The sequence below is a fragment of the Anas acuta genome, chromosome 4 (genome assembly GCF_963932015.1).
Source record: "Anas acuta chromosome 4, bAnaAcu1.1, whole genome shotgun sequence".
Classification (NCBI taxonomy): Eukaryota; Metazoa; Chordata; class Aves; order Anseriformes; family Anatidae; genus Anas; species Anas acuta.
This window is the reverse complement of record NC_088982.1, coordinates 72,530,477-72,548,361: the sequence shown is the minus strand read 5'-3', so window position 1 is coordinate 72,548,361 and position 17,885 is coordinate 72,530,477. Positions and strand designations below refer to the sequence as shown.

The 17,885-nt window shown below is 40.3% G+C and overlaps 1 protein-coding gene and 1 long non-coding RNA gene across 2 annotated transcripts in view; one reads left to right on the top strand and one right to left on the bottom strand.

Moving 5' to 3' along the window:
- The window catches only part of LOC137856523 (uncharacterized), a 56,108-nt gene extending 43,401 nt beyond the window's left edge, over positions 1-12,707 (top strand). Inside the window, exons 2-3 of the long non-coding RNA XR_011096539.1 lie at positions 11,432-11,515; positions 11,681-12,707. This is a non-coding gene — a long non-coding RNA (uncharacterized lncRNA). The remainder of the gene's footprint in view (positions 1-11,431; positions 11,516-11,680) is intronic.
- The window catches only part of ENPEP (glutamyl aminopeptidase), a 33,792-nt gene extending 17,110 nt beyond the window's left edge, over positions 1-16,682 (bottom strand). Inside the window, exons 1-6 of the mRNA XM_068681974.1 lie at positions 15,733-16,682; positions 10,745-10,886; positions 8,150-8,281; positions 4,020-4,140; positions 1,760-1,914; positions 1,018-1,131 (exon numbers count right to left, since the gene is read on the bottom strand). Coding sequence (XP_068538075.1) covers positions 1,018-1,131; positions 1,760-1,914; positions 4,020-4,140; positions 8,150-8,281; positions 10,745-10,886; positions 15,733-16,409 — 1,341 coding nt within the window. The 5' untranslated portion in view covers positions 16,410-16,682. The remainder of the gene's footprint in view (positions 1-1,017; positions 1,132-1,759; positions 1,915-4,019; positions 4,141-8,149; positions 8,282-10,744; positions 10,887-15,732) is intronic.
- Between the last annotated feature and the right edge of the window lie 1,203 nt (positions 16,683-17,885).

Sequence of the window (17,885 nt, the reverse complement as noted above, 5' to 3'; positions counted from 1 at the left end):
AAAAAAATTTTTGCAATTTCAGTAGTGTGCCAGTATCTCAAAGCCTCAAAGCATGGCTGTATCTCAAAGCATTACGGGCTCCTCTTGCAAAAATGGGGAGGGGTAAAGTAAGGAGGGAAGAAGGGAAGAAGGAAGCAGGCTTCTCCATCCTACAGGTGATTATCATTTTTTTTAAATATGAAGTAACCTATGGTTAAAATCCCCTTACTTCTTAATCAGTGTTGGTGAACAAAAAAAAAAAAAGACAAATTTTCTATTTAGTTTTCCTCTTATAATGCTCGATAGGATGAAAATACTGAAATGGTGCAAGGTCTTAAATGAACATGGGATCTACATTGAACGGCTTTTAAATTCTAGGCTCAGTAATGAAATTTTTGCTTACATAGGCAGATCTCCTACTTCAAGTGGAAAAGAAGTGATCCAGGAATGATTTCATCCTCAGCCTCACATAACGCAATGAGAAGAGCGATTTGTGGGAGGCAGGGGAAGCGCAGCATTTTACACCTAAAATGCTGGCAGCAGATAGAGGGGGAGTTGATTTTCTCCTTGACGCACAGCTCAACCTGTGGGACAGGCTGGGGTTCCCAACCCACAGCAGGTCGAGCAATGATCCTAAGGCAGGCCCTGTGAAGAGAGACTACAGTCCAGCTAACTAATTAAGGGGATTCTTCATCTTTTAGGGCTGGACTTTGAACAACCTTTTAAAAACTGCTAACACTCTGCCCAGAGTCCACCTACGTTTTATCTGCAATAACAATAACCAAGCACTTCACTCACTCGTTAAAAAGGATGACTCTTCACTGCAGACAAAACCTTTTCAAAGTTTACTTTGATTAGTTTCAGACCACAAGATAGGGAGGTGGAAAAGCTTAAGCCAACATTTTCTTTAGATTGCGTTGCACTACATTTTAAAAGTATAAATATATTTTAAGTCCCCGTCATTCCTGTCTAATTTTCACACCCTTTCAAAATGCTCCCCCCAGCCCCCCCAACCCTCCACAAGCCAGAAATAATTACCATTTCCCATCCTGGTTCCGCAACATTGACTCCTATGTATTCAAAGTAACTCGCAAATCCTTCATTTAACCACAGGTCATCCCACCAGTCCATGGTCACAATATTTCCAAACCACTGTAATTTATCAACATTGAAAGATGTGGTGTTAGCCAAACAGTACATGTATATCTCTGTATCTCACATCTCCACGTAGAACATTCATTTGTTTACATTTCTTCCCGTTACCAGATGAAAATTATCCTAATGCTGGGGTTTAAATAGGAACTGAGGCCTTGCCTGATGTTAAAACATCACTTTTATTATCAAATTACATATTACTGGGGAAATTGCTAATGATTCATGTGCCACTGAAAATATTTTTAGTTTCTTCCTCTTGATTTGCTGATTTGTGCTTGTACAGATATGTTTTCAGACAGCCTCCACAGTGTATAGCTGTCCTTATTTGCTTGCCCAAAAGAGACATCTGCACATGCAAATGAGTTCCTTTAAGACATTTCTGACAGATTTTTCGTAAGCTGCCTCACCGTCTGGACCCGAGCATCTAATGTACTGAGAAAAATTCAAGGCAGTAGTTCTGGTACTTTAGGTCTCTAACAGGGAACGGTTTTAACACGGTATTTTGCAATCAAAGTGTGAGCACATGTAGATCCTGAGTTGTGATTAATAAGAGTATTTTCCTGATTAAATAATTGCTACTACACATTTAAAGAACTTTAAAAATGAGTCGCGTCCTAAAACGTACCTGGTGAACCAGCTCGTGGGCTATCACAGCTGCTACTCGCTGTTTGTTGGAACTGGCAGACTCGTTGGGATCATAAAGTAGGTTTGTTTCTCTGTATGTGATCAGCCCCCAGTTCTCCATAGCACCTGTCCCAAAATCTGGAATAGCTATTTTATCTACATTGAAAGAAAGAGAATGTGGTTACCGCTGTATCCTTTAAGCCACTTAAATCACCCTCTTTTCTGCTTATTCATGGCTGGCTTTGCTTGCCATATGTGGTTCAGGCTTACTGCTGTGGACTGCAGCCTATAACCTGTGTTTAAGAAGCAGGGGACTGGCCTACAGCTGCTGATAGCAAGTGCCCAAGCTCTGCTGGGATTAGTAGAGCTACAACCAGTTGCACTAGCTAGGATCTGTACTGAGAGACGATGCTGTGCCGCCTCCTGGGAGCGTGCATATGACACAGAACTTAATTTGGGCTCCCGAAATTAATAGTATTGTCTGGGGATGTGTTCTAGGCAGTAAACCACCTGAAACTATCTGTAGCATAATGAGGCATGTCATTGTTTGTCACACTGTCGCATTAAAAATATTTATTGACACGTTAACCGAAGTAAATCCCCCATGCAGTGAACAACATCTGCTTCTATTCCCAGCAATTTGTGGGGGTCACTCCTTCATGGTCAGTAATCAATACAGGTTTAAACGAGAACTGTAGACTAAATTGGACTGGCATTTTCTTCTGCAAATAATGACCACAGCCTTTCTGTGTGAGTTAGTGAAAAAGTACAGATGGATTTAAAAATGAATAGAACAAACAACCCTTACCCCACCCTAACAGAAGACGGGAATTAATCATTTTAATTTAAACAACTTGATTATAGAATCTAAGCTGGTAGTCTGGCCAGGGCTCCACTGAGAGTCAAAATGAGGATCACAGCGGGAATGGCAATGCCAGAAGCCATAACTCAATGTAAAACATATCTAAATATTTTGCAGAAATACTTTTGATTCATCAGGTTTGATCTAGGTGACTTCTAATACTGAGGGAACAACATAGTGCATCGGGAATTGTGATCCAACAAATAGATATTCTCAGAAATACAATATACAAGCTGCAAGAGCATCGGCCCTCTTATACTGCTGACCTGGGGTTGCCAGGGTCTGCAGTGCAGACAGACCCCTGATGTGGCAAAATCATCAGGCATTTATGGAAATGAAAGCTTGGGTATGAAGCACAGTTAAGATATAGTCCCAGTTATTAATTGGAACTGGTCTGCAAAAGGGCAACATCTAGCTTCCCTAAAACTCAGGTGTTGTTGACGTGCAAATAGATATTTCCAATAAACTCAACTGATGTTTTGAAGTGAGGCAGAAATCTGTTGCTAAAGTAATACAGGTTGGACTGTTAGATATATTTATTTGTAGTTTTTTGTTTTGTTTTTTCTTGATCCTTACAAGTTTATCAACATGACTGCATTACCTCTTGAGGTCATAGGAGGGGGCATTTCCAGCACATTTTCACAACTCTGATTACATTCCCTACTTTACCAGTTCAAGCTGCACAAATCAGATCCAGAGAGCAGATAGCCCAAATTAAAGGATGCCCAAATGCACTACTTTTCTTTTATATATATATGTATGTATACATTTATATATATAGCTTATATATATAGCTTATATATATATATATATATATTATTTTGTAACCATGGGTAAAATTTGATCCTATACCCAAGCTCTGTGTCTTTATTCAGCCCAGCAGTAGTAACTACAAATTATACACTGGACCACATTCATCTTTCTAAGAAATGGTCACACACCCACTTTGCACTAAGCTTAGTAAATAGTATGACATACTCTCTGGCAATTTGCATCTTCACTTATCTCATTGCTGACTTTTGTCCAGAAGTTCCCATGGAAGTGCTGCTTGTTTTTCTCAAACTTCATCTGGCTCTATTTTAGGTCATAATGTTTTTTTTGCTGATGTCACCAATGATTCCCCTGATTTTCCACAAAACTCTCTAAAATATCCATGCCAAGAGCAGTTCTTCAGTTTATTTTTGAGAACTGCTAATGGGACTGTTGCTGAGACCAACACTCCCGTCATGACACTTAAGAACATCTCGAACTACATTGGTACAATCTTAAAGCATCCTGACATAATATCAGCAGGTAACAACCAAACAGTTTCATACTCTGTTTACCATCAAAATACAGGAACTCGTAGGAGAAACATACCCACATCAGTAAATTAACAAAATGAAAAGGTAATAATCACCTAGTTTTGGAAGAGAATAGTTCATATTAAAGTACTCTTCGAAGAAGTCAAATACAATTTTTGTTACATTTGCTGCATATTCTGCCGTGTGTAATTGCAGTGGCTGGGCATAAACTCTCAGCTGTAAAATATAGAGAGACAATTAGAGCAGTCTTCGGTTAAGAGAAACTAGGAGGTGTCGAGCATTGAAAAGTCATTTAACATACATACCTACAACACTGCAGATTTTCTCTAAGAGATTGGCTTAAGCAATGACTTCTGTTCCCTGACCGATTTATTCAAAAAAGTTTTTTCAAACATCATGCATAGAAGAAACCAAGTCAACATAATATGTGCATGCTTCCTACACCATGCCTGAACTTCAAAACTGGCAAGACCCATGCCCAGAAGCTCACAGTGGCCATTTCCCAGCACCAAAGCTTCGAGCAAGACCTAAGTGCCTACCAGACACTCTTCTCCCAAAGTCTGGTTTTCTCAAGAAGGAAACCCGCACAAGCACAAGTGAAAGGAAGCCACTTGTTCTGAGCAGCTCATTGATTTAGACTCATCTCAACAGATCAATTTCAGGAGGCACATTTGGCATCCCTGTGCATGATGGCTGACCATTTCTGTGCTCTTCTTGAGTATCTGAGCTTGCAATTTTGCTGAAGGCAAAAAACATTATCTTGAGTGCTGACCCTTCCACCCCAAAGGTTTTGTGTATTAGCTATTACTGCTTAAGCCCAGGAGGACTAGAGTCTGTATGGCACTCATAATCATGATGAGGAGGCCTACAACTCGTGGAGCTTTTTTGGGGGGGGTCTTTGCCTCAATCTCTTTGTCCCAAAATTTCCAGGTCTCTTGCCTCAGACCTGAAACGTAGTGCTGCACTTGCAGGAGCTGTCAGCTGCCCCCTTCCTTGTCCCCCAATATCTCCAGCGTGGAAAGTGAGAAATCTTTATCTGAAGTGAAATCGCTGGCTTTGGGATAACCGATCCATCTTTTTGCAGGCACTGTGTCTCGTATGAATGGCCCACATTCTTCTGGCTGTGTTGGCGTGGCTTGTTTACTCCTCAATCCCGTCTCATAGCCAGGCATTTAGGGTCCAAACTTAGCAAGGGAGCTGGCCTACTCTAGCAGCCTCTTTTGAGCCTGACAGTACATTTATTTCAATACCATGAAATTACACTTCCTCCAACAAGAGAGGAGGCTGGGACAGTGGTCAGAAATAAAGATGGAATGAAAAAAGCAAAACCAAAAAAAGCTTATGAAATTCAATCGGGAATCCATCCCAGCCAGGGGATTTCCCTTAGGGTCAGTTTGCAATTACAATCTGTAATTTCCACTTCAGTAAGCTCTTTACCCAATTTAGCAATCTTTGGTCCCCTAGCTGATCCATATTAATGGGTTCCAAAACCTTTAGCGTGCACTAGACCCGACTTTGGGTTTCATTTGTGTAATCTCCTCTGTGATTTTCCAAAGCAGACATTTGGTACCTGACAGGTAATCAGCTCAAGAGTGTTGTTTCCAGCTGTGGGCACATTTTCCACCATCGATTCTGTCAAGGTCTTTGTCAGGGCAATGATTTTCAGAGCTAATGGCAGAGTTTTTAAATAATAGATCGTATCGCGTGAGTTGCATGCTGTTGCTGTTGTTTACGCAAGCAATATATGGATTACACGGATAATTTCTGTTGGATTTATGATTTATTACTAACAATTTATATAGCAAACTATAGAATGTTTTTTCTCAACAATCAGCAACTCAATATCTCATGGCTTGGCAATGCTTCAAAGTTTTTTGCATGGAAGTGTTTAGTTAGGAGAAGGACTTTCTTACTATCTGATTAAAAACTCTAAAGATGACCTGCTTTTACTGGTAAAAACATCATTTTTAGTGATGATGCTTATGTGGCTTCCTTAATTTAAAGCAATCTTATACATTTCCCTTATATTGCTAAAATATGTCCATACTAAAAGAAAGGGAGCAGTTATGGTTTACTTTACTAAAAAATAAAAATAAAAAAGAAAAAGGAAAGAAAAAAAAGTTTTCTAGTGCAGGCAAGTCCTCAGAAATCGTTTAGTGAATATCATTAGAAACAAATATAATAACCAAAACCTGAACTAGGAGGAGTTTCTTCAGGCAACCTTTATACTGACACAAATACCCCCACTTCTACACACACTCAAACACACGCACACACATGTACATGCACACACTTTAATTATTACATTTCAGTGAACACTCTCTTCTCTTTAGAAAAGCTACAACTGGTCAATAACATTTTGTGCTTTATGACTTTGCTTGAGTCAAAAAATAAACAAGTATTGGCCTTATGACCATATTCTGGAGTGTGGTGTGGATGAGCAGATAATAAGCTAATTTTTATATCTATAAAATGAAGTTTTCTGCCTTCTTCAACATTCAGGTCTTCATCATTTTTTCTTTTCTTTTTTTTTTTTTTTTTTTTTTTTTTTTTTTTTTTTCTACAACACTATATTCTATAAAGCTCTCTTTTTTTTTTTTTTATTTTCTCAGGTAACAAGTGATAGGATGTGAGGAAATGGTCTCCAGTTGCAGCGGAGGGGGGGGTTAGATTGGATATTAGGAAGAATTTCTTCACAGAGAAGTTGGTCAAGCATTAGAATGGGCTGCCCAGGGAAGTGGTGGAGTCCCCATCCCTGGAGATGTGGACGTGGCACTAAGTGACATGGCTTAGTGATGGGACTTGGTAGGTCAGGTTGATGGTTGGACTTGATGATCTTGAGGGTCTTTTCCAACCTAAATGATTCTGTGATTCTAGAGCTGCACAAATTCAGTTTTTTTAAATAACTAAACTCTAGAGAATATCTATTGAGGCCAAAGAACCAAAATCTTGTTCCTGACAATAAGTGGAGCAGCCAAGCCAAACAGCATCATGTTAACAAAAATACATGGCTGAGTGGCCTAAAACATTCTCCTGTTTTGCAGCTTACTCAGCCAAACAGCAGGGATCTCAGAATACTGCATCACTATGTCAAGCCAGGCTCCATTTCCTTGGCTAAGTGCAATTTAGCCTCAGTTGTTTGTCAGGAAGTAAGGCAAGCGTACAGCACGATGTTAGCAAAGGCGTTGAGGAGGGAGGCCTCGGCACAGCGCTCTGCCAGGAAGTCTTTGCTAAGAGCAGGCTCAGCACTTCGGAGCTTTATACAAGGCAGCTTTTCACACCAGCAGACAGCCTGAATGTGCCATGCTTTTTCAGGTAGGGAAAGGAAGGGGAAGCATCAAGGGCACGCAGTTGTGGCATCACCCTCTCTCTCAGGTGAAAGGCAATGTAAACCAATAAATAATCAAGAGTGGGTTTAGCATCCCAGACTAGTTGTAGGCTAAATGAGGAGCTTAGGCTGAGGAACAAATTCTCTTCAGGCTTTTGGCTATTCAGTAATTATCTTACCTGCTTATGCCTGTTCAGCTGCACTGTCAGGAAATTTTGATTGAATCCAAGCCAGAACTGGATTGGAACAGTTGTGTCTGTTGCATCTAAACCAAGGAGCTACTTTGATTTTATGGATTCAGATTCAAACATAATCCATCAGAGCACCTGCCAAATACCCAGGTCCTGTCACTTCTGTATGGTTTAGTAAAGTATTTGTACGGTGGCAAGTTACCTTTAGCCACTGTTGCAAAATAAAGAATATTATAGCCAATATCCAATTGTACATAACATTGTAGTCCTAAGTCTCCGTGACTGTAAATAGGAAAGACATCAAATGTAATACAGATTCACACTTTTTAACCCCCCCAAAAATGTAAAGTATTTGTATCCAGGGCCTGTACCCTCGTACCCTTGGATTTGGACATTCCCTCTGGCTCTGGGCGTTAAGTTAAAGATGAGGTTATAGCAACAGTGCTCCTTCCTCAGCCACATGCCTGTATGGGATGTGCCAGCTGGGATCTCACTGAGATAGGAGACAGGGAAAAACTGCAGAATACTCTATGTACACAAGGTCAGAGGGACCACTGTGAACACCTAATCCGATCTGCTGCCTAAAATACATTTTGGGAAAGGGAAAACTCTTGTTTGTATTATAAAAACAGCTGATTTGTTAAAAAAAATGCAAATCACTGTGCATCTGTCATCTGAACCATGTTCATGCCGCAACAGGACTTACAGGTATTCCTCTGTTAGACGTTCTCTCTACAAACTTGAACTGGTGCACTGCAAAGCATACCAAGTAAGTGCTCATGGGAACTGACTTTTCAAAAGTTGTCCGATTCCAGCCATCTTCCACCTGTACAGTTTGCTGTAGAAATGGAAAAATAATTAATTTGATTTTGACATTGCAAACATGCAAAATTAGGTTCCATATTATTATGAAGGCTAAAGCTACCCAGGAATGACAAATCACCTCTCCAGATTCACCCCTTCTGGCATCCCACTGCCAATGGCATGAGAACAGACAAAATACACAAAATGAAACGTTGATTTTCTGCACTAAATAAGTTCACCTGGTTGTAATTTTGCATCAAGGATTTGAAACCATTCAAATGTATGAGAATTTTGCCAATAGTTTTCCAGTGTACATTTTGTTCTTGAAATAGTTGCATAAAATAACATCACTCTGGACAGATCAAAGAAGAGACTGGATTCTGTCCTCTTACATATGTGCATCACTCAGGAGTCAGGGGGTGCAGCGATGTTAGTAAAGACCAAATTAATAAATCTATCCTGAACTTGCTCAGACACAAATTAGCACTGCTAATTGGTGGGCTGTTTAAATGTACATAGGGCTTAGTGATCATAGTTTTTATTTTGTTAAATCGATTTAAAACCATTCCTGGTTTTCTCAAGTGAACTGTAAGACCAAATCTACAACCTTTTCTATGCAATTTATACTCTGAAAATTTCTTTCTGCTATGCATTGTCTATCACCTGTCTAATAAATTTTTTTGCTTCTATCTGGATGTCTAAAATAGGAGAAAAGCACGCTTTATATAAAAGACACTAACCTTCATCTAGATACAATACTTCATGAGATTCATTTGTTATAAATACAATGTAAATAAAACATACATGTCACTGGTAATATGATTTCATGAGCTAAAAAATCCTTTTCACAGATATATTCACTATCTAATTTTTCATTATTTGACTCTAATTTGGTATCTTTTGGTCTTTCAACAAAGTCAGAATCTCAGTGGAAAAAAAAAAAAAAAAAGAAGGGGGCTTTTAAAAAAAATCACTCCAATAAAAAATGCAAATAAAATGTACAAGATCCTGGTTTTGCTGAACTGATTTTGCCACATGGACTCTAAAGCATCCCAGCACCAAAACTACTACAAAATGTGTAACACACAACTTGCATTGCATTTGCAAACTACTTTAACTTCCAGCCATTGAAATGATTCCCCAAAGATCCTTCACTACTAAGAACAGAGCAACCAACCTTGTGACCACACCAGATGAAAAAGGGTCCTGCTGTCATCTGTTAGTCAAACCCAGGATAATCTGTATCCCTTCCTGTACTTGCGTTTTAGCAAATTAATTAACAAGCAGTAGCTAGCTCTTTGAAAGCTTATTTTTTATGTCCATTTTAGAGACAAAACCACACCTAGAGATGTAAAGCAGATCTCAAACCCCACTAAATCTTGATAACAGCTAGTTTTACCCCCGCACCATCCATACCCTCACTTATCTGAGATCTACGTATAAAAGTACCACAAACACTCTTGATTCATGTGTTGTTCATCAAAGTACCTGCTGCTCTTCTAGGTATCATAAACATATTTTTTTTTAAATAACAATAGATCAGAGCTTTAAATTTGCAAAGGGTCTGGGAGGCAGCTGTATCACAGCAATAATAGTTCTCTCAGCCACATTGCTGATGCATAGTTAAAGTTTGGGGACTCTTTAAATAAAACAGTACACAGCAAAGCAGATCTTTGTTTATTTTCTGGGTGGGGAGTGATCGGGAAGATGCAAATGTCAACAGCCTGGAGGCTGGAAGCTTTTTTTTAAACTTGGCACTTTATCTCCCACTTCAGAACGTAGTCATTAGAAATTAAACATTGGACGACACATTCAGTTAAACTATTCATTAGAAACTCTCGGCTAAAAGCTATTCAATCTTCTTCCAGAGTGCCCAGAGGTAGATAATTGGTGCCATTGAATTTCATCCCAAACTTGGAATTTGACATAGCAGGTCCAGAAATAGATTATTTAGAAAATTACAGCCATAGTGGACTAAAAAGTGTCCGCACTCATGATCTGACAGATAGGATTTTAGATTCTGTGTTATTATACACAATAGTCCTATACTATTTCTTGCTAGCAGGATCCTTTGCTGTTAGGTTGTGATCAGCAGGCTCTTGCACTGGAACATAATGCAGTTTCAGTGATTATTATGAGACTCCCGATCTGGGAAGCAGCTGTCTCTCAAAGCATTTCTTCTCAGAGTCCACCTGGTTTGAAGAACCTGGTGTTACCTATTTATGGTTAGTAGGGGATGCTCATACATCATACCTGAAGAGAGGGCCATCTAGCTGAAGACAGAGACACGTTTCATTTCTGATTTGGATTTGGCTCTGCATTGCTGTCTTGTGTACTGACTGGCCACTGGGAGTCCTAACCAGTCAGATTTCATGGAATATTTATTAACGATTAGCTTTACAGTGCCTGGGTGGTAGTCTGAGATTGCACAAGGACCTTGTGTCCAGTGGCTTTACAGAACCATCCCTCTTAGGCAGTAGAATTGGGAAATACATACCTGTACTGGCATGTTGGCAAGTGCTTCATACGTGTTTTGATGGATGATAGATATATTGTAAGTTGCCTTTTTGTTGGGTTCATCAAAGCAAGGAAATGATTTCCGTGCATCTGTTGGCTCGTGGTCAGTAGCTGCAATGCTCCTTAAATAAACAACAGATTGGCAGGTTGTTCCAAACCTTCACCGCATACCTTTCAAATCTTATCTGCACTTTCTAAGCATAAGTATTTAGCAACTTTACAAACTAAAATCAAGTACAAATGTTTTGTCCATTCATAAAAGTAGGTGACATCAGAAATGCAGAAGATAACATCATATAGGCATGTGGAGCATACGTACCTCAAACTCTATCATCAACATCCTCTAGGGTTCAGAGCAAAAACTAAAGACAATTACTTATCATGAAATATTTTAGGAGACAGGTTGTAAGATACAAATGACCCCTCCTGGATGGTAGACTTTTGCTTGCCTTCCTTATGAGTATTCCCATTGATTTCTGTGCCTAAAATGATGTTGGTATCTATAAAAGGAAATATAGGTTGTGATATAGAGCTATTTACTTAAGTAATTCCATGTGCTGTTTACCATCTAGAGTTCATCTCGGGATTGGCATCTCCAAGAAGACACTTTGGAATTCTTTTAGTATCCCTGAAAACTCACCCTACCTATGTGTTTCTTTCTCTGCAGTGACCACATACACTTTTCTGCTGGTTCTGTTACACTCCTCTGACTCCAATAAAGAAAGTGCTTGAGAAAGCATGGGAAGTCCAGGTAAACATCCTAGCACAAAACTGATGCTATGTTAACTGGCTCAAGGGGGGTTAGCAAGCCATCTCACTTAAATAAGAACAACCGGAAGAACTAGAGAATAAGGGGTCACAGAAGAAAATAAGATGAAGGTTGTGAAAGTTCCTATTGTGTGCTTGCTTCTCACAGTGACATTGGGCTTCCCCATTAACGAACCATTCAGTGGCAGAACGTATTCTTCAGTGATTAATGGTGAAAGAGATCACAGATGCTTCTTCAATTAATCTGGAATGTTGAGCATTTTTGACAGCACTTCTACAGCTGCTCCAACTATATTAAGGTAGTTTTTCTTTCCGAAACGTAATTAAAAGTGTACATCGTAAATTACAGATCTGCAGCAGTCCTACAAGCTCACTTGACAACCAATTTTTCACTGTTTCTGTTGCCCTTGGCTGTTCTTTGTGGTGGTTAAATACTAAACTGGTCATTAGGAACTTGTAGCAGCAAGGTTCATTTACAAGCCTGATGAGGTAATATGTCTGGGTTCTCACCATTCATGTTCATTGGAATAGTAACTCTGTAGTTCATGAGCAGAAAGCATAACGAACCCTCATCTTAACATAACTTCAGGCTCAGTAGAGTTTCGTTTGCTCAGTAAATTGATGTAACTCTCTACTTTTGGTTGGATTTGAAAGCTATTTCACAATGAAGTTAACTTCAAGTCCCCAGGGCAATGCTTCACATCTATTGCTTAAAAATTTGGCTATATATTTTGACACATTTATATCTCGTTCCTAAAGATGGATAACACTATGATAGCTCTTCTGATTTATAAGGTGATTATCTATCCTCATCTATTTGTGGAGGCAGACAGACAGCAGCAGTGCAAAACTGCAGCACTACCTCTCCAGTAGTGGATGATCAGTACTCCAGGCTATGGCATGCAAGTGGCACTAGAAACATGAGATGTTGTAACTTCCTCCCAAACTGTATAATGTAGTTTTTAGATAAGATTTTCGTTGCTGCTTGATGAAATCCACCCTTCTACTTGCTGTTGATGTCCAGACCTTTAAATATGAACTTGAGGTGACAGCTGTAAATATCCTAGTAATAGGGAGTGAAGACCTGGCTGAGACTGCATCCAGCTGTTGTTTCCAAAGTAAAACAGGTCTGCATTTAGAACTATGATTAATTTCCATTTTTTTCCCACTGCAAACACAGGGTTTTACTGCAAAAAAAGTGCTCCCCTTGAGCTGAGTAATGCTTTTTTTTTTTTTGTACCTAATGTTACATTAAATTCATATCCATTGCTTCTTCTGAGAAATTTTGCTCTAGAGATGCAAGAGCGCTACTTCCTTGTAACAACAACAACCTTGCCTTTATCTAATCAATAAAATCCTAAATGAAACTCTTCTTATCTGTTAGAGATGTGCCCAGCTGAGTATCTTTTACAAGCCTTTTGTTCTCTTATGGAGGACAGAGAGAATTCCTATAAAAGGGAAACCATACATTGTCACAAACAGTAATTCAAAATCAAAATCAGATGTCTTGACATGTTTGTTTTATCTGTAATATCAAGGTGAAAATAAAGGAAGGTATTAGCACATTCCCTTTCAGGAACCAGTGAGTTAAAAGAATCAATATTACCAGGTGGAGACTCTTATTGTGCTCCCTTCCTCAATATTTGAAAATAACACAGTTGTGATATATTTTTACTCACTGCATCATGTAAAGTAGGGGAGGACTGTTATTCCCCTTTCATCAGTGAAGAAATGAGATTCACAGAGACAGTGGAATAGCCTTACAAAAGGACTCCAGTGCTTACCGTTGGGTTCAGGCACCCTCAGGAGGATCTAGACAGGTCTGTCTAAAATCTGCATTCTCAAAATTTCTACTTTCCTGCTCCCTACCTGCATGCTCACATCGATTTAAATAGTTGTGTTCCCAAGGTGTCTCAAGATCCATTTCTGGGCAAGTCCAAAAGTACCTTAAAAAAAAAGGGGGGGTGGGGGATTGCGCAATCCATCTGAACAGGATTCACAAATGAGGTGTTCTCCCTAAGCCTCCCAAGGTTCCTGGACTTGCAGGCATGTTCTGCACATATCTCCATGTTTTCCACAAAATGTGGTGGGAGATTCGGATCTAAGCAACAGCAGAACCTGGACTTCTGCCTGCTTTGTAAACAAAAGTCATTATAGCAATGCTTTGGCAAACCTTTGCCCTCACAGATAGACAGCTGGGGAGCAGCTCGGTCTGGAAACTGAATTTACAGTGCCCTTTATTTTCTCAAAAGGTCCCACTGCTTCTAATACTGCCCAGAAGGGATGGGTTGGTTAATTACAAATTGGCTCTCATTTTCACCTCAGCCCTCTTCTGTCTAGCATCCACTGCTATTAGTAGACTTTCTTGACTTCTGCTATTACCTGATCCAATTTGTATTTACTTCCAACATAACAAAAGGATGAACTATTTGGGCTGAAATATTGCAAGGGTGATAATCTGCCTCAGGCAAAGGTAAAGCAAAAAGCTAATTTCAGTCAGCATTGTTTTTGAGTAGAAAGCCAAGGGAAAATGCACTTTTAATAAGTAAGAAAACCTTTCCCTCACCATCTTTCCTTAACCCCTTCTACCACCTACCCTCATGCCAAGTAGCAGTATCTTGAAATTTGACTAGTAGTTGCTTTCATTTCAGAGCTTTACTTATCACTATCACATACATCACCTCTTGCACCTCAACAGACTTTCTACACAAACTTAACCCTATCAGAAATCACCATTCACTTATACTTATTAGAGCCCATCTCAAGCCTAAGAAACAAACTCACACACTCAAGTTCCCTTCGTTACTGAGCATTTGCAGACTGCTAGCTAGGATCAATCTTGCAATACAGTAGCTCCTAGCATCCAAACCAAGGAGTAGGAACTCTCTTGAACTGAGCTCACTTCATACTTTCTTCAGCTTATGAAGTTCTCCTTTCTTCCTGCCCACAGACGCTCGGTCCTTGTCTTTCTACACTGTCTGGATCAGAGGGATAAAATGGAAATAACACACCCTGATTTATAAAGAAGCAAAAAGGTTACACTTTAAAACTCCTGTGGGGTTTTCAGATGCTCAAAGTATGAAACCAAAATGCCTTCCAAGTCAAAGCAATACTGAGTGGTACTAGACAGAGGAACAAGAGGGAAGGAGCTGGCAGGAGTTCAAGTTATTCCCTCCATGGCTTCTTCACAGACCCAATAACCATGTTTACACATAAAAACGAGTACTTGCTTTTTCCTTTGCTTCCTGGATTTGCTGCTGGTGGTGCTTGTCACTGCTACTACTCCTAGCATTGCCTGCCAGAGGTTGAATGAAGCTGATGCAACTCTCACTCATGACACTGTTGTCCCAGGAGGGCAAAAAAGTGCCATGAAAACAGACCAATGTTTGGCTTTGTGTTCCTGAAACAAGACCCTAGAAGTGTCTAACCAAGTTTATCTTCTAGCTTTAAAGGATGGCCTAAGTCACTTCAGAAATGCAAATATTGTAAAATGGATGGTATTGTGCCCTTTCCATACATTAAGTGAGAAGTTTTGCCCCCGAGCACTGAGAAATGGCTTTTTCAGGCTTTCCCCTTGACTGGGAAGTGAAATGGGTTAAACGAACCACAAGAAGCTTATATCATAACTATAGATATGTTAAAAAAGAAGAGCTGGAGCAGAGAAACTTCAAGTCAAAGATAACCTTCATAGTTTGGATCTCCCTAACTTATAATTTAAACCAGCTGCAGAAGGGACAGAGTTTGGATATTCCTCAGGCTTGCAACATCAAGGAAGCACAATGTCAGGAAAAGTATCACAAGAGCATTTTGCACCAAAACTACTACTCTGGGGAGCATCCGGCGTGTTGTGAGAGCTGTATGCTTTTTATTGGACTATGGAGCTAAAAAACAGGCCTCAGTCCCTCTACCTCTCTGAGGGAGCCTTTTGTAAAGCTCAAGGGTAACCTGGGACCAGTAGAATCTGGAAAAGTTTTTCAAAATAATAACAAAAGCCCCCAGCTCTCCAGCGCACTCTTGTCAACAGCCAAAAGATTTTGAATACAACATCTTCCTTAGGGGAATGAGAAAATTAAAGAACAGCCCAGAAATGTCAGCAAGTTGGTGAGAGACAAGACTGAGAAGCTGACACAGGAATAGAGCAGGTCTGAGCAAGTAGGAATAGAGAAGAACATTTAATAAATAAAAGAAAATTTCCTTTACTTGGTCACTCCGTTCTCAGTGTAGGTGGTCCTATAAAAGCCAACCAGGGAACCATTCAGCCAGCCTTGAAACTTCAGGGTGAGTATGTAAGGGTCATTGTTATTAGCGACAGGGAGCTCCGTTTCTGCCTTCATCACTATGTACTCTTGTGCTGTGTACTCAAAGCAGTCGGTCAGAGCAATCTGCTGTCCTGAGGATTTCTGGAGCGTGGGCTTTTCTGTAATCTTGGTCTCTCGCAGATGGAGCCACAGGTGGGTGGTAGGGTTTTCCAAAGCAATATAAATACTGACTGTCCCGGTGTAAATGTCTTTCTCCATCTCAGGCTTCACTTCCAGGTCGTAGTGCAAAGGCTTCACGTAAGTGGGTAGTCTGAAATGGCTCCACTCGCCAGATCCATCATTTCTAGGAGGACAGGGACCTGCATCCACTGTGGGAGGAGAGGTTGTTGGCTGATCTGGCTGAGTTGGCTGAGTTGGCTGAGTTGGCTGAGTTGGCTGAGTTGGCTGAGTTGGCTTATCTGTTCCATCTGAAGACTGCTGCGATTTAGGTCTGGTCAGTCCCACACCAAGCCCCACAGCAAGACCTACAATGACCACAACGCCACAGATGATAGCCACATGCTTTGTCTTCATGCAGTACTTCTTGGGCTTCTTATCGTCGAGATCCATGTCCTCCATCTCAGCTCCCAGGTCTGTTCTCAGAGCAAAACGTTAACCATATAAAGCTGATTAGTCAATTCAGCACTTGCTTTCGGTAAACTCAGCAGCCTTGGTTTGTACGTTAATTGTGTAGCTATAGCTGTTCTCTCTCTGTCTCCCCCACCTCGCTTTCCACGAGGCACTCAATTAATTAAAGATAACATGCATTTAGAGGAAACATGAATGATCAAAAAGGAGTGCAGCTGGGCAGGGAGACTGAGGGAACCAACACAGACGAACATTGTTCCCACTGCACTCCCCTTATAAGCCGCGCAACCCCACCCCCAGCCCCTCCTGCTGCTCCGGCCTGAGTTAAATATAAAACAGTGCTGTGTTAATCAGCAGTTAGGAGATCAGATGCCAAAGCTCTGTCAGCAGCTTTCAGAAGGAGTTTGCAGATAGAGGTGTAACTGCTCCAAAACCTCAACCTTTGCCACTGCCTCTTCCTTTTTTTACCGTGCTGTGTCTTGCTTGTTTTTTTGAGATTGCAGGTTTTTTTTTCCCCTCTTACTAGGAAGGATTTCCTTGAATTTCCACCCTATAGTTTGTGAGATGACGTCTCTAAAGTCTCAAAAATCCAGCAAAATCACATACATCTTTCAAGGCCTTTTGAACTGTTTCCCCCCTTTTCTAGGCTCCTTTACCTCTGCTGTGTAATTCGAGGCAGTCGCAGGCAGAAGAATGTACAGCGGAATGATAAATCTTCATCGCTGACTTCAAACTTTAAAACACGTCCAATTCTTCTTGTCTCATAGGGCCAATTTTCCAGGAGACTGCTCATGACTGTGCACGCACAGGCAGCCTGGGATATGGCTGCCTTGTTGGTCAGTGCCATTGCAGAGCTGCCTGTGAACCCTCGCTGTGAGGGACACTTCTAAATATGCAGTTGGATGATTTATGTACTAAACTCAGCATTTACTGCATGTCATCACAATGTGGCGCTTCACTGAAACAAATTAATTGAACAGAGCCCAGTTCTGCCTTGAAAACCTTATTATAAGTAATGCCTTTGAAGCTTGCAAGCAAGGTGTTGCTAATGTAACACCAAACCGAGTCTTGACCTTGTTTGACATTGAACTAAAGGAAAACAAAGTAGAATAGAAACCTCAGTCTTCAGCTCTCTTAACCCTTTTTCTCCACTTACAGAGCCCATTTCAGTAGGTTTTAAATCAGGCACATCGGTTTGGCTTCATGCCTCCTGTTTTAGTTTATAATGAGATAGATTAACATTGCTCTTCACATCAGTTACGATTCTCTGGCTACTGTGCCTTTTTTTTAATTATTTTTTTTTATTATTTTTTTTTTAGGATAGATAAAGTTTTACCTGGACAGGGAGATTTAGTGAACACACGCTCCCAGTGAGACACACTGTCTCAGGGAAGGAGCCTTTCCAGAATAGACTTCATCCAGTCTATTCAGTCTTTTTAGAAATGAATCTGCTCCCAAGCTTTGTAA